This window comes from Fringilla coelebs (genome assembly GCF_963513975.1).
Source record: "Fringilla coelebs genome assembly, chromosome: 27".
NCBI lineage: Eukaryota > Metazoa > Chordata > Aves > Passeriformes > Fringillidae > Fringilla > Fringilla coelebs.
This window is the reverse complement of record NC_140053.1, coordinates 1747206-1760011: the sequence shown is the minus strand read 5'-3', so window position 1 is coordinate 1760011 and position 12806 is coordinate 1747206. Positions and strand designations below refer to the sequence as shown.

Below are 12806 nucleotides of genomic sequence, written 5' to 3'. Positions count from 1 at the left end.
CTGCACCCTGCTCACCTCTGCCCAGTCCTGAGGGTGTGCAGGACCCCTCTGAGCACCCCCCAAAGAAGGGAGGGCTGCCTCTTTCCCTTCCCTGCCTCCCCTTCCCCCCCACACGCAGGTATCCAGGAATATTTCCCTGATCCTGGGCAGTGAGAGGCAGACCTGGCCCCTAGTGCCACCTCCCCAGGCCCCTGGGAACACAGGACGAGACAGGGAAGGCTGGGAAACCTTGTATTACAAAAATAAAGGGTGGAGCTGCCGCGAGGCTCCAGCGCAGAACGTACCAGTGGAAGGCAAATATAAAAAACAGACACTGAAACCGTGGCAGGGCAACATCCTTAAGGCTGAACCATCCCAGCTGAACCGAGCTGATGTAAAGCAGGGACCCTCCTCACCCAGAGCCCCAGCAGCAGCTGGGAGCTCTGCAGGGGCTCACAAGCTGGGTAACCCCCAACTCATGGATCGACAGGGCTGGGGGTGCCACGGGGGGCATCGCTCTGCTCTGATCTCACTGCGGACAGGAGCCTGCACAGAGAGGGCTCCAGGGCTGGGGGCTGCCCCCTGCTCACTCTGCCCTGTCCTTACAGCCTGCAGGACCCCTCTGAGCACCCCCCAAAGAGGGGCTCCCCCCTCTCCCCCGGCCCAGGTCCTGCTCTACATCAGCTCAGTTGGTCCGGCTCAGCCCCTCCGGCTCCGCGGGGCTCCGGGCGGGGCTGGCCCCGCTCACGCCGACTTGGTGCTGCTCTCCACCTCCTTGTGCACCCACAGCTCCTTGTGCTGCCTGCGCCCGAAGCCCTCGTCGTAGTTGCCTTTACTCTTGAAGAGCTGCTGGAAGTGGGGCTTGCAGTAGAACTCGCCGTGGAGCGCGGCGTAGCTGCCCAGGCTGGGGAGGGAGGGCAGGGTTAGCAGGCAGGGAGACTGGGGACACTGTGGGGGCTTGGGGACAACATGCAGGAGGGGACCCTCGGGGCCAACAGCTCCCTCCCACCAGAAGAGGTGCTGAGAGTGGGAATGGGGGTCCCAGGGGAGCTCAGCCTCAGCCCTGAGTCCTCTCTGGCTCAGCTCCGCGTTCCCCTGGGGCTGCTCTCAAGGGGATCATCTCTCCTTCCACACCAGGCAGGGTTCAGCTGTGACCTGGGCCCAGGTGTGCAGATAAACCTTTGCTCTGCTATGATGGGTGGGCTGGGGGGCTTTGGCTACTGGCCAAGCCAGGGGCTGTGATGGGGAGGGGATGGATCCCCACCCCTGTTCCTCCTGCCTTTGGGAGCGTCTGCAGAGCTGCAGTGGCACCTGTGGCACCACGGGGACAGCCTGGCTCACCTGAGCTTGGTGTGGCAGTGCTTGCAGCAGAAGCAGGAGTTGTGGAAGACGAATTTGTCAGCCACCAGGCGCTCCATGGGGTACACGGTTTTCTGGCAGGCAGTGCACATCTCCTTCACCTGTGCCTTCAGGCTGAAGGACTGGCCAAGGGCAGAGCAAAGGCAGACAGAGGATGAGGAAGGAGTTTGGGACACCCTGGATCCCTCCACTGCCCTCCTCCCTGCCCTGCATTCAGCAGAGCACTGGGGAGCAGGAAGCAGCCCCACCTCCCTCACCCTCCCTGGGCCACTCCACAGGTGCTGGGCTGGGTTGGAGCTTGCCCCGGGGGCTTTGGGCCCTTCCACCCTTGCCCAGAATCAGCAGGATGGCACAGAGCAGCTGTGGCTGCCCCTGGAAGAGCCCAAGGCCCGGCTGGACAGGGCTTGGAGCAGCCTGGGACAGTGGAAGGTGTCCCTGCCACGGCAGGGGTGGCACTGGGTGGGCTCTGAGGTCCATTCCCCCCATTCTGGGATGACTCTGTGGTGTGGAAAAAGCAGAGGTACCTTGGAGCGCTGCACTGTGCTGCCTCCTGAGCTGCTTTTGGCCTCCTAAAAAGGGAAGGAGAAAGCAAAATGAGAGCTTGGCACCAGACCCTGCCCAAACCCCTCTGTACCTGCAGCTGTAAACCATCACCTGTGCCCCATGCACCCCACAAAGCAGCTCTGCCCCTCGCAGGGGGTGATGAACTCCTTTGTTGGAGGGGCTCAGGGGGCAATGCTGCCCTGTGGGTGCTGCCCAGGCTCAGGGGGCACTGGCCCATTCCCCCTGGGCACAGCTGGGTGCCCCTTGCTGTCCCAGAGCCTCTTGGGGCTCTGGTTTTGTTTCCAGTTCCTCAGGCTGGGGCCGTGCAGGAAATGCAGCACGCAGCCCCGGGGGTGTGGGGAGGGCACAGGAGGGCACAGGAGGAGCTCTGAGCTCTGGGGCAGCTGCTGCTGCTCAGCCCTGCAGCACCAGGGCACAGCCCCAAGCGCTGAGCAGCCTCTGCCTGTGCCCCAGGTCTCTGCACCGTGTCCCACCTGCAGCTGCAACAGCTCATCCCTTCCAAATCCGCCCTGCTCCCCCTCCCCAGTGCACATCCTGCACCCACCCCACACCTGCTGGCTCCCTGGCAGCCACCCCTGGAGTTTCACCCTCCTGGGCACTGAGGGAAGAGCTCCCTCCTTCCCAAAGTCGGGCTCCAAGGGGCAATGGCGCTCCAGCAAGGTGACCAGGCAGGGCTGGCTCATCCCCCTCACACCTTGCTCCCAAGGTCAGGGCAGTGTCACCCCAGGACGTCCCCCTGCTGTCCTTGTCCTTCCCCTGCCCAGCACTGCCCCTCTCTGCCTGATCCCCACCCCTGCTCCTCCTGCCTTGTCCTTCCCCATCGTTTCTCCTTTGTATTTTTGGAAACAGTTTGTCCAAGGGAGGCACAGGAAGCTCTCCCCTCGCTGAGCTGCCTCCTCAGAGGTTTCCCAGCTGCTCTCACTGCCTGAGGTCAGGGACATGATTTTGTGATTTTCCTCCCAGTCCCACGAGGCTGGAAGCAGGAGCCAAAATCAACAACGGGACATGGGCAGGAGGAGGCTCTGGCTGTGTAAAACCAGTTGCATCCCTTGGCACTGGGAGAACAACCACAGCTGCTCTCCTGGGGTTAGGGTTTAATTTGCTGTTTCCAGGCTCAGCTGACCAGAGCTGAGGAAAAGCTGCCTCTCTGGAGCTGAGACATCCGTTCCCAAGGCTGCAGCAACCCAGGGCTGCTGTCACTTCTCGGCAGCCTCCTGGCTGGCCAGGCACGCTCTCCACTCCGTATCTGACAGATCTTCCCTCGGGGAAGGGCCGTATCCTGTCCCAGCAGGAGATGTTCTTGAACCTTGATGTTTTTCCATCTCCAATCACTCCAGCCCTCGGCAGCTCTCAATTGTGATCAGGGAAAGCCATGGAAACACAAACAAACAGACAGCAGCTCCAGGAGCTCTGGATGGAGCAGAGCCCGAGTCCAGTGTGCTCAGCAAACAGCACCTTCTGCTGGAACATTCCTGTCCCCAGTTCTGTTCTTTGAGTAGCTGTGACTGTGCCTTTGATCACCCCAAAATGTCAGGTCAGGAACACAGCTTCTGTGTACAGCCCTCCCCCCTGAGAACCCAAACCCAGCTGAAATTCCCACGCAAACCCCCGGGTACAAACCCCACGTACATGAGCTGGGGTTGGGCTGGCAGCTCCCGTGGCCTGGAACATGGCTCCTTTCCCTTCTCCCTCTGTTTAATCCTCAGCTTGAAGGCTGTGGGTCGAGGTTCCCTGCAGAAGTGTCAAAGACAGACCTCTTGCAACACCTGGAAAGGAAATGTCATCAGGAGTGGGGTTGGTTTCATCACCAACCCCAGCAGCCCTGCAGGAGCTGGTGTGTGCTCAAAGCTCCCTCCAGGCTCACATCAGCCCTGCTGGCCTGGGGCTTCCTGGGGCAGGGACCTGGATGGGAGATGCAGGTCTGCAGGACTGTGACAGCAGCTGGAGGGTTTGGGGGGCTCTCAGCACCTGGAAGGTGATGGGATGGCAATGATGGGGGGCTCTCAACACCTGGAAGGTGATGGGATGGCAATGATGGGGGGCTCTCAACACCTGGAAGGTGATGGGATGGCAATGACCTCGCCACTGGCAGCAAGGCTGGCCCCAAGCCAAGGCAGCAAAACCAGCACCCTGTGTTTCACTAATGCAGCCACTCAGGACTGGTGCTGCTGGAGGAAGGACTGGGATTTTAGTCTCCTTTTAGCCCAGAAAAGTCTTGCTGATCCCAGCTCAGCAGAGCAAGTGATGGGGATTTTGTCTTCTCGAGGAGCCCAGCTGAGCCCTGTGTGATGTGCCTGGGAGGATGAGGCTGACAGGGCTGGGACCAGCACAGGAAAAAAACACCAGCATTGCAAATCACCTCTTTTGGTAAAAAAGAGCTAAAGAGGCACTGACAGCTCCTCAGGGGGTTTTCCCCACCACACTTCACCCTCAAAACACCCGTGAAAGATGAGCCCTGGTTTGAATACAGAGGACAGAGCTCTGGGGCTGAGTGATGCTGCCAAGGGAGGAGCAGAGCAGAGAAAAGGAGGGTGAAGGGGTGGCTCTGCAATGATGGGGATGAGCTGGAAGCTGGAAAACCAGCACCTGCCTGTGCCTGGGGCTGCTGTCCTGTCCTACTGAACCCCCTTGGCCTCACATTGCCACCCCAAAAACCTTCCTGCTGCCCAAGGACTGAGCTAGACCCTGAGAGAGTCCCCAGGGCAGAGACACGTCAGGATGGAGGGTTTGGGGCAGGGGCATCCCCTCAATGCCCACCTCACAGGGACATTGGCAAACATGTCCTGAGTTTTAGGGGGGCTCTTTGCCTGCCAAACCCCCAGCAGCTCACGGCAGCCTTGAGTTACATCAGCAAAGCACCTAAAATCCATGGCTGCTTTCAGAGCTGAAAGAGCATTTCCCCAGGTCCTGGGCACTTGGTGGGTGCCCCTCTCAGCCCTGGTTGCAAACGTTTCCCAGCCCCAGCTGAGGCCCAGCCCTGCTCTATCAGCATCATTTCCCGTCTCGCTGTGGTTTCGTTGTTATTTCCTGCTCTCCGAGCTTGCTCGCAGGCAGCTGCTGCTGCTGCTGAACCCAGCATCTGCTTGGGGCCACCCCTCCCTGCCCCCATTCCTGGGACAGGACCTTCTCTTTGTGCCTCCAGGGGCTGTCAGGTCCAACAGACCCTGCAGGGAACATGAGGGACCCCAAAAACCTGCTGTCCCCACTGCACACACACCTCTGAGACAGAGCACAACCCTCCCTCCCTCTTTTCACCTGCTTTTCACCTTCACCCCTGCCTCTGTTACAAACATTTGTCCTCTCCTACCCCAACCACCTTCTTTCCCTGGGTTTTTCCAGCCCCTCGTACCCTTCCCCAGGAGCTGCCCCAGTGGAAGGTCCCTGCCCATGGCACGGGGTGGGATGAGATGAGCTTTAAGGTGCCTCCAACACAAACCTTTCAGGGGTTCTCTGATAAATGCATTTTTAATTCCACCCACTCTTGGTTTCTTTGCTCCTCGTGCCCCCCAAACCCCTTTCCCTTCAATTCCACCCACCCAGCCCCTCTGCTCACCCTGCACAGACCCTCTGGTGCTTCCAGCGAGCCCCAAGCTGCAGCTGCTGCCCTTCAGCCTTCAAACCTCCTTCCTGCTGCAGGGCAGGAGGCAAGAGCAGAAATCTCAAAGGGGAAGGGTGTGCTGGGGTGATAAGGGAACCAGAACAAGCGAGAAACTGCAGGAGGGACTCTTGGAGGCTCTTCCCAGGAGCGCAGCTTGGGGATGGAGCCCAAGGCAGCCAGCAGCAGCCTCCAGGAGAGGGGGAATGAGGTGACAGGGGCAGAGCTGAGGACACGCTGCCACACTGATGCTGCAAAGCCCTCACAAGGGCTCAGGGAGCCAAAGCTGTGCCCCACAGTGGAGACTGGCACCAAAACTACCCCAAACCTCTGCTCCCTAAAGCCCTCAGCCACTTCCACAGCCTGGGAAGAGCAGAGCAAGGACTGTCCTCCTCTCCAGGTCATGGCAGCAGTTTTGGGTTTTGGCTCAGGACAAGCTGAGGACCCTTTTGCCTTCCAGCCTCTCTCGTCCTGCCCCTTGTAGGAACTGAGAGCTCCAAGCAAGGAGGAGTTGGAGGGGAGGAAGGCAACGCTGCCCCATCACAGAGCTTTTCCCCAACAGCCTCCTGCATCCCCTCTCGCCTTCCTGCCTGACCCTGGGGCAGATGGAGGGAGAGGGAACATCTGGGGTGGTCCCCTGGGGCAGTCCCCCCATCCTCAGCCTGGAGGATCAGGTTTCCTGCAGCCAGGAGGGTGCAGGGAGCCTTTCCCTGTTCCCCTCTCCAGAGGGGCCAGCAGGGCTGGATCCCAGTGCAGACCTGGCCTGTTCCCAGATCCCAGTGCAGACCCAGCTGCTCCCAGTGCAGTCCCAGCCCATTCCCAGTGCAGTCCCAGTCCATTCCCAGTTCCCAGCGCAGTCCCAGCTGCTCCCAGTGCAGTCTCAGCCCGTTCCCAGTTCCCAGTGCAGACCCAGCTGCTCCCAGTGCAGTCCCAGCCCATTCCCAGCCCGGTGGGTTCCAGCAGGGAAGGAAAGTGAGTGCAGAGGGCGAGGGGCCCCTCTCTGCCAGATGGTTCCCATTAGCAGCCCTGGGAAGGGTTTGTTTACTGCAGGGATCACTGCTCCATTGCAGGAGCCTTTCCCAAAGGCAAAGCACAGCGTGGGGGATCTGGGCCCCCTTCCTCCTCCATCCTCAGAGGACGTGGAGTGACCCCAGAGCACAGCCAGGCAGCTTGGAGAGGCTGCCAGGCCTTTCCCCAGGAAATCTTGGCCTGAGCTGGTGGCTGTGGGGATGGATGTCCACAAAACCCTGTGCAGGATCAGTGAAACCCACACACATGGCAGTGCTGACCCTCCAGCTCCACAGCCATCATCCCTCTGAGCTGGCCAGTGTGGGAGAGAGGTGAACAGGAGCTGGAAGAGCCTCTCCTGAGCCTGGGAATCACCCAGCTCCCAAGGCTCAGTTGACTCACACCATGAAACCAAGTGTGGTGCAAAACCAGCCCCAAAGAGAGCCAGGCACAGCAGTGCCAGGGAAGGGATGATGGAGCCAGCCCAGTGGCCACAGCTCCTGCTTCAGGACAGAATCCCTCCATCCTGCTCCAGGCATGGAACCCCTCCATCCTGCTCCAGACATGGAATCCCTCCATCCTGCTCCAGGCATGGAACCCCTCCATCCTGCTCCAGACCTTGCCTCTTGGATGGCTTTGAGCCAGCCACTTGTCCCCATGGCACTGGGGAGCCAGGGCAGGTCCCTGCTGGCTCAGCACAGGCTGGAGGACTTCAGGGAGGAGAATCCAGACATTTCTGGGGACAGCCCTCCCCTGCTGGAGAGATTCCTGGGCAGTGGGCCTGACCATGTCCCACCCCACAGCCAGGAGCCACCTTCCAGCAGCCTGCTCCACTAATCCCCTTTCCACCCACGTTCTGCCTCTTGAGAGGCTGCCAGTGGGCAGGAAATCTGCAGCCAAAATGCTGAGGGATGCTGACAAGGAATAGCTGTGGGGAGGAACAGGGCTGCCTTTGTCAGGGCAACAATGGGGGACCCACAGGAGTGAGGGGGAGCCCGAGGGAAGCCCCTGCCCACCCGTTCCCCTCTGCCACTTTCATCCCTGCCTCCCCTGAGGAGGAAGTGCACAGCTCTGGAAGCACCAGGGACTGGGCTGGTCCCTGCCCTGCCTCTCAGGGAGGGGCCTGAAGGATGCTGCTGGGATTCACCTGCTTCCCAGAAGCAGAAACTGAGGCAGCCACTTCCTGGGACTGTGGCTGTGTTTAATGGGATCCATTAAAATCATGATCTGAAGGGAGTCTCTGCTCCCTGGGCTCTCCTGTCTTGCTGGGGGTTCAGATAGAGCAGAGAAGCACAGCAGAAATCCTGCCAGGAGGATGAGAAGAGGCTTTTCCAAGCAGAGACAGCAGTGCCAGACAAAAATTACAGGTTGAGAGGTTCAGGCTGGACATAAGACAGAAGTGCTTCACTGGGAGAAACCTTGGAAGCTCTGCAGAAGGGACTGAATGAGGTGCAAATACCAACCTGCTGCAAACAAGCACAAGAGGCAAACAGAAGCTCTTCCATAATCCATGCTCCACCTGGAAACATCACCCTGGTCTCCTACTCAAATGTACAGCAGACATCAGTTCTTCTCCCATCATATATTGGCCTCTCAGAGGGATTAATTAAGATTAACCACATTCAGGAGAAGCAGATTCCTTTTAAGCTGGTCTCACCTGGTGGGCTCTCTGTGATGCAAACAGGTGAGCTGGTGTGGCAGCTCCACAGTGGGAGACCTCAGACCTTGGGATTCTGATACAAAACTCCAGCACCCCTGAAAACCTCAGGCCTGCTGTGTCCTTACATCCCTCCTTGCAGAAGAATCCAAGTGTCTTCCTTCCAATTTGCTCTTTTCCCTATTCTTTTTCCTGTCTCCACCTGAAATAATCATTTCCTTGGGGCTCTACCACGAGGCCCTGTTGTTTCAGAAATCATTTATCATATCCAAGGAAGACACTGAGCCAGCCTGACACAATCTGTGTTCAACCCTGTAAACTGATTACTCTTCCAGAACCTGGTCTAGAAACCAACCTTTCCTTGTGCTCTGGTTAATGGAGCTGTAATTGCCTGTAATTTCCTCCTTCCTCCAGCACAACCTCTCAGTGTTGCCTTGGCTGATTTCCTCTCCTGGAATATCACCTGTTACTCACCAGACTCTTCACTGGCATTTCCTGGGCTGGAGTCCCCATCCCTGGAGGGGTTTAAGGCCATGAGGAGGTGGCACTTGGGGACATGGTTAGCAATGGCCTTGGCAGAGCTGTGGGAATGGTTGGACACTCTGACCTTAGAGAGCTTTTCCAGCCTGAAGGATTCTCTGATTCCATGGGGTGACCCCATCTCCTGAGCCCCAAGAGACCCCACAAAAAGCTTTTGGTGTTTCATCACCTGCAGATGCAGTAAGAGCAGGAGTGGGTCCAGTTGCAGGCACTCCAAAACACAGCACAACCCCTTTCCATGGTCCCTGCCTCCACACAAGCCCTACAAAATCCACTGTTTGCTGTCCAAATGCAGATTGCATAAGAAGAAAACACAACCAAAATCATATTGGTAGTTAAATCTCTGCAAATATCATTCTTTTTGAGCTGCCCCAGCTATTTTCAGCCTTCATCTCTATCCTTCCTTTTAGGATCCAAGGTGCCATAGAGCCCAGCATAGGATCTGGCTCTCTGAAATCCACAAGATTGCAGTGGGAGCAATGAGTGTGCCAGGAAAAGTAATCCCTGGAGAGGCACATCAGAGGATGCTGAGGCATCTTGCCACTGAAAACCCTGAGCTGGACATATGGAGAGGGTTATGGGCACACCACAGGAGTGAGAAATATGTCTAAAGTGTGCTTAACATTGATATTGCAATAATCCTTTTGTCCAGATTTAATGTTTTCCATCCCAGGGCTTTTGCTAAGAGCGAGGTAAGCACTGCAACACCCCCAGATGGCAGATAAAAATGACTTAACTGGGAGGAAAAAGCAGACATGTCTTGGGGGGACATGGCAGCTGCCTGGCAAAACCTGCAAGAGCTGAGAGTGGGAGAAAAGGAAAAGAAAAACTTCATCACCCTCCAGGACTAGAGGGGTAGTTGAAGACTCCAAGGAGTTACCCACTGAAGGAAATCAGAAGAGGAATTTTCCCCTTCCCTAATGAGAAGTCTCCTGGGATTTTTGCTGACTAAAAAAGATCAGGAACCTGGTTTGAGGCTGTGTAAGAATGAAGATGCTTCTGCCACTTTGCAAAGCCCAAGAGGTTGGTTCTGACAGACCCTCTGTTTGGAACTGGGAATTTGCTTCTTGCAGGACTCCCATTTAAAAAGGACATTAACACTGGGGCTGTGTCAGACTAAGCTTGGTCGATTGCCCTGCAATTATTTTGTAATCTACATTAATAATGCTGCAGATGTGCTGCTCCTGGCCTTAAACACACAACAGCTCAGCTGAGGCACCAGATGTCCTCCCTGTGAGAGCCCTCACACGACGCCTTTGGTGGACAAAGCCCAATTTTCAAGGCTGGATCATCGGCTTTTTTTTCAAAACTGATACCCACCATGAAAAAAATCAGCAGAAAATTGATCATAAATATGATCTACAAGGTATCTTAGCTTGCTTGAAGTGATCCAAGGGGATTAGACAGATCAGGCTGGCTCAAAACACAGTAGTTACAGCACCAGACTGGGACTTGGGAGACCTGGGCTTGATTCCTAAATCTGCTGCTAATTTTGGGTGGCAGTGGATAAATAATTTCATTTTTTCTGTTCCCCTTTTCCCCCTCCCCTCGATGAAAACGGAGCTGCTCTCCTTTGTGAAGCCCCGGGAGATCCCTGGCTGTTAAGGGTTATGTCAGAGCCCAGGGCATTTGTGTTGTTATTAAATCTCACAGCCGTGCAACAGCCTCCCCAGGGAAGTGATGAAAGACCTGTCGCTGGAAAGGTTTAAACGCAGCCTGGACGAGGCGGTAGGAGACACAGCACCGGGAATTGGCAGGCATTAACCAAGGGGATAAGGGAGTCGGGATCTAACAGGTTTTTCTACCATCTCTGCTCTTTCTGATCAGCTCAATAAAACGGATCTGTCCAGCCGCCCTCCGGCACGTACTGCAGCACACAACAAAGAGCCGACTGCAGCCCGAACGGGAACGTGAGCCCCCCAACACACCCCGAACCCGCACCCCCGGAGCGGGTCCGGCCAGCGCGGGCCTGCCCGCCCCGCCGGTACCGGCCCCTCCCGGGGGCTCCGCGGGCTCGGGGAGCTGGCCCCGATCCCCGGCTCCGCTCCGGGGCCCCGGCCCGCTCTCCCCCGTTCCGAGCCGAACCTCCTCCCGCCCCCCGAGGCCGAGCAGCTGCCGGTGCTGCGGGGCGAGCCCCGAGTGCGGGGCGGCTCCTGAGCGGCGCAGCCTCTCCCCGCTCCTCTCCATCCCCGCTCCTCTCCATCCCCGCCGCTCTGGCTGCCCCGGCTCCCCCCTCCCCAGCCCGGCGTGCTCGGGAACCGGGATCCCCGGTGCGGCCGAGCCCCTCAGCCCCGCTGCCGGGGCCGGCATTGTCTGGCCGCCGCCGCCTCCCGCCGCCCCCGAGCCGAGCTCACCGCCGAGCAGGAGGGTCCGCAGGGCGGGGCCGTGCCGTGCCCGGGGCTCTGCTGCCGGTGCCCGGTTCCCTGCTGCCCGTGTCCCGCCGCAGAGGCCGCGGCCGTGCAGCGGAGCCGCTTCCTGCGCTCCCCGCGCCGGCTCCGAGCCCTTTTATCGCGGGGCCGCAGCAGCGATTGGCTCTCGGCGTCGAACCGGCTTCCAGCCGCTCGCTCCTTTGTGTGGAGCCAACCTCTAACCCCGAGCCTTCCCCGCTCCCTCGGCTCCCGGCTCTCTCTGCCTGGTCGCCCGCAGCCTCCCCGGTCCCACCGCGCCGGCCCCGGGGCGACCCTTCCGCGCTCTGGCACAGGGTGCAATTACCTCCCCCCGGTAATTAGCTCTTCCAGCCTCTCTCCCTTGAGCTGCGTGTGCAGATTGGCTTCGCCCCAAGCTTTGGACGCGGCCTTGGGATCTCTCCGAGTGGCACTCACGCACCCCGGATCCATCCTGACCCCGGTAAGGGATCCTGGAGCATCCCAAAGGATCCATCCTGACCCCGGTAAGGGATCCTGGAGCATCCCAAAGGATCCATCCTGACCCCGGTGAGGGATCCTGGAGCATCCCAAAGGATCCATCCTGACCCCGGTGAGGGATCCTGGAGCATCCCAAAGGATCCGTCCTGACCCCGATAAGGGATCCTGGAGCATCCCAAAGGATCCATCCTGACCCCGGTGAGGGATCCTGGAGCATCCCAAAGGATCCATCCTGACCCCGGTGAGGGATCCTGGAGCATCCCAAAGGATCCATCCCTCCAGCATCTGCAAAAGCCACATTCCCACACCTCAGCCCACTGCTTGCATAGGAAGGATCTTATCAGGCAGCAGCAGGAAAGGAGGGTTCCAGTGCTCCCCACTCCTCACCCTCCAGCGGGGTAAAACTGATCTGTGGTGGTTTCAGAAATCCAGGGTTTATTCCATGGAAAGCTGGTGAGCCAAGCGTGGGAGCAGGGCTGTGCAAGGTGAGCAGTGGATTTGCCTGAGCAGGGTCCTGTGGGCTGAGCAAAAGCACTGCCCGGACTGTAAGTGCAGCTTCCCTTGGTATTTGGAGGGCTGGGATTTCCTCAGGAGCAGGGCAAAACATCAGAAATAAATATAAATATTAATAGTTAAAACCTGGAGGTGGTTTCATGCTAGCCAAGGAAGCTGGAATGGCCGTGGGTCAGGAGAGAGGCAGCAATAACCTGTAGCTCTGAGGACTTTACCTTAAGCTCTCAAAGTCCTCCAATGGGCCGTAAATGGAGGAAAATATACAATGGAGTGATGGGAATATCTTTGAAAATGATGATGCTGGAACAAATATTCTTGTTTGGCTCCTGAACACAGTGTGGTGCCACTGGAAAGAGCCAAATACTGGCTGGAGGTGGCCTAAAGCCTGAGCCCAGCCACAGAGACAGGTGTTCTGTGTGCAGTCTGCCTGTGATTCCCCGTACAAAAAACATGACTGAGGAATTCAGGGGAGTGATTACTGGACAAGGAGACAGCAGTGATGTGATTCACCACCTCTGTCACTCTGCGTTGCTCAAAGAGCATCTGTGCTGAACAGGCTCGCTGCTATCGAGTGCAAATTAATGAGGAATTCCTCTCCAGATGTGAGCCAGCGGTGGGACAGCCACACTGTAGAGAGGGCAGGGGGCTGTGCGGAGGGCAGAGAGCCGTGCAGAGGGCAGAGAGCCGTGCAGAGGGCAGAGAACCGGGCTCCGGGGGGGCTCAGGGT

General features: G+C 58.1%; 1 protein-coding gene across 4 annotated transcripts; it reads right to left on the bottom strand.

Annotated features, from left to right (window-relative positions):
- Window positions 1-217: 217 nt before the first annotated feature.
- Window positions 218-11180, bottom strand: LIMD2 (LIM domain containing 2). Of its 4 annotated transcripts, none has more exons than XM_084222092.1 (5): window positions 11057-11180; window positions 3532-3633; window positions 1863-1907; window positions 1321-1460; window positions 218-883 (listed from the first exon to the last, which is right to left on the bottom strand). In XM_084222092.1, exons 2-5 carry the CDS (start codon window positions 3571-3573, stop codon window positions 724-726), a joined length of 387 nt encoding a protein of 128 aa, XP_084078218.1. In that variant the 5' UTR covers window positions 3574-3633; window positions 11057-11180; the 3' UTR covers window positions 218-723. The 4 variants fall into 4 exon arrangements, with proteins under 4 accessions (XP_084078218.1, XP_084078216.1, XP_084078219.1 ...); XM_084222090.1 differs by having other exon boundaries at window positions 3532-3668; window positions 11057-11178; XM_084222093.1 differs by lacking the exon at window positions 11057-11180 and adding an exon at window positions 5456-5536.
- Window positions 11181-12806: the final 1626 nt, after the last annotated feature.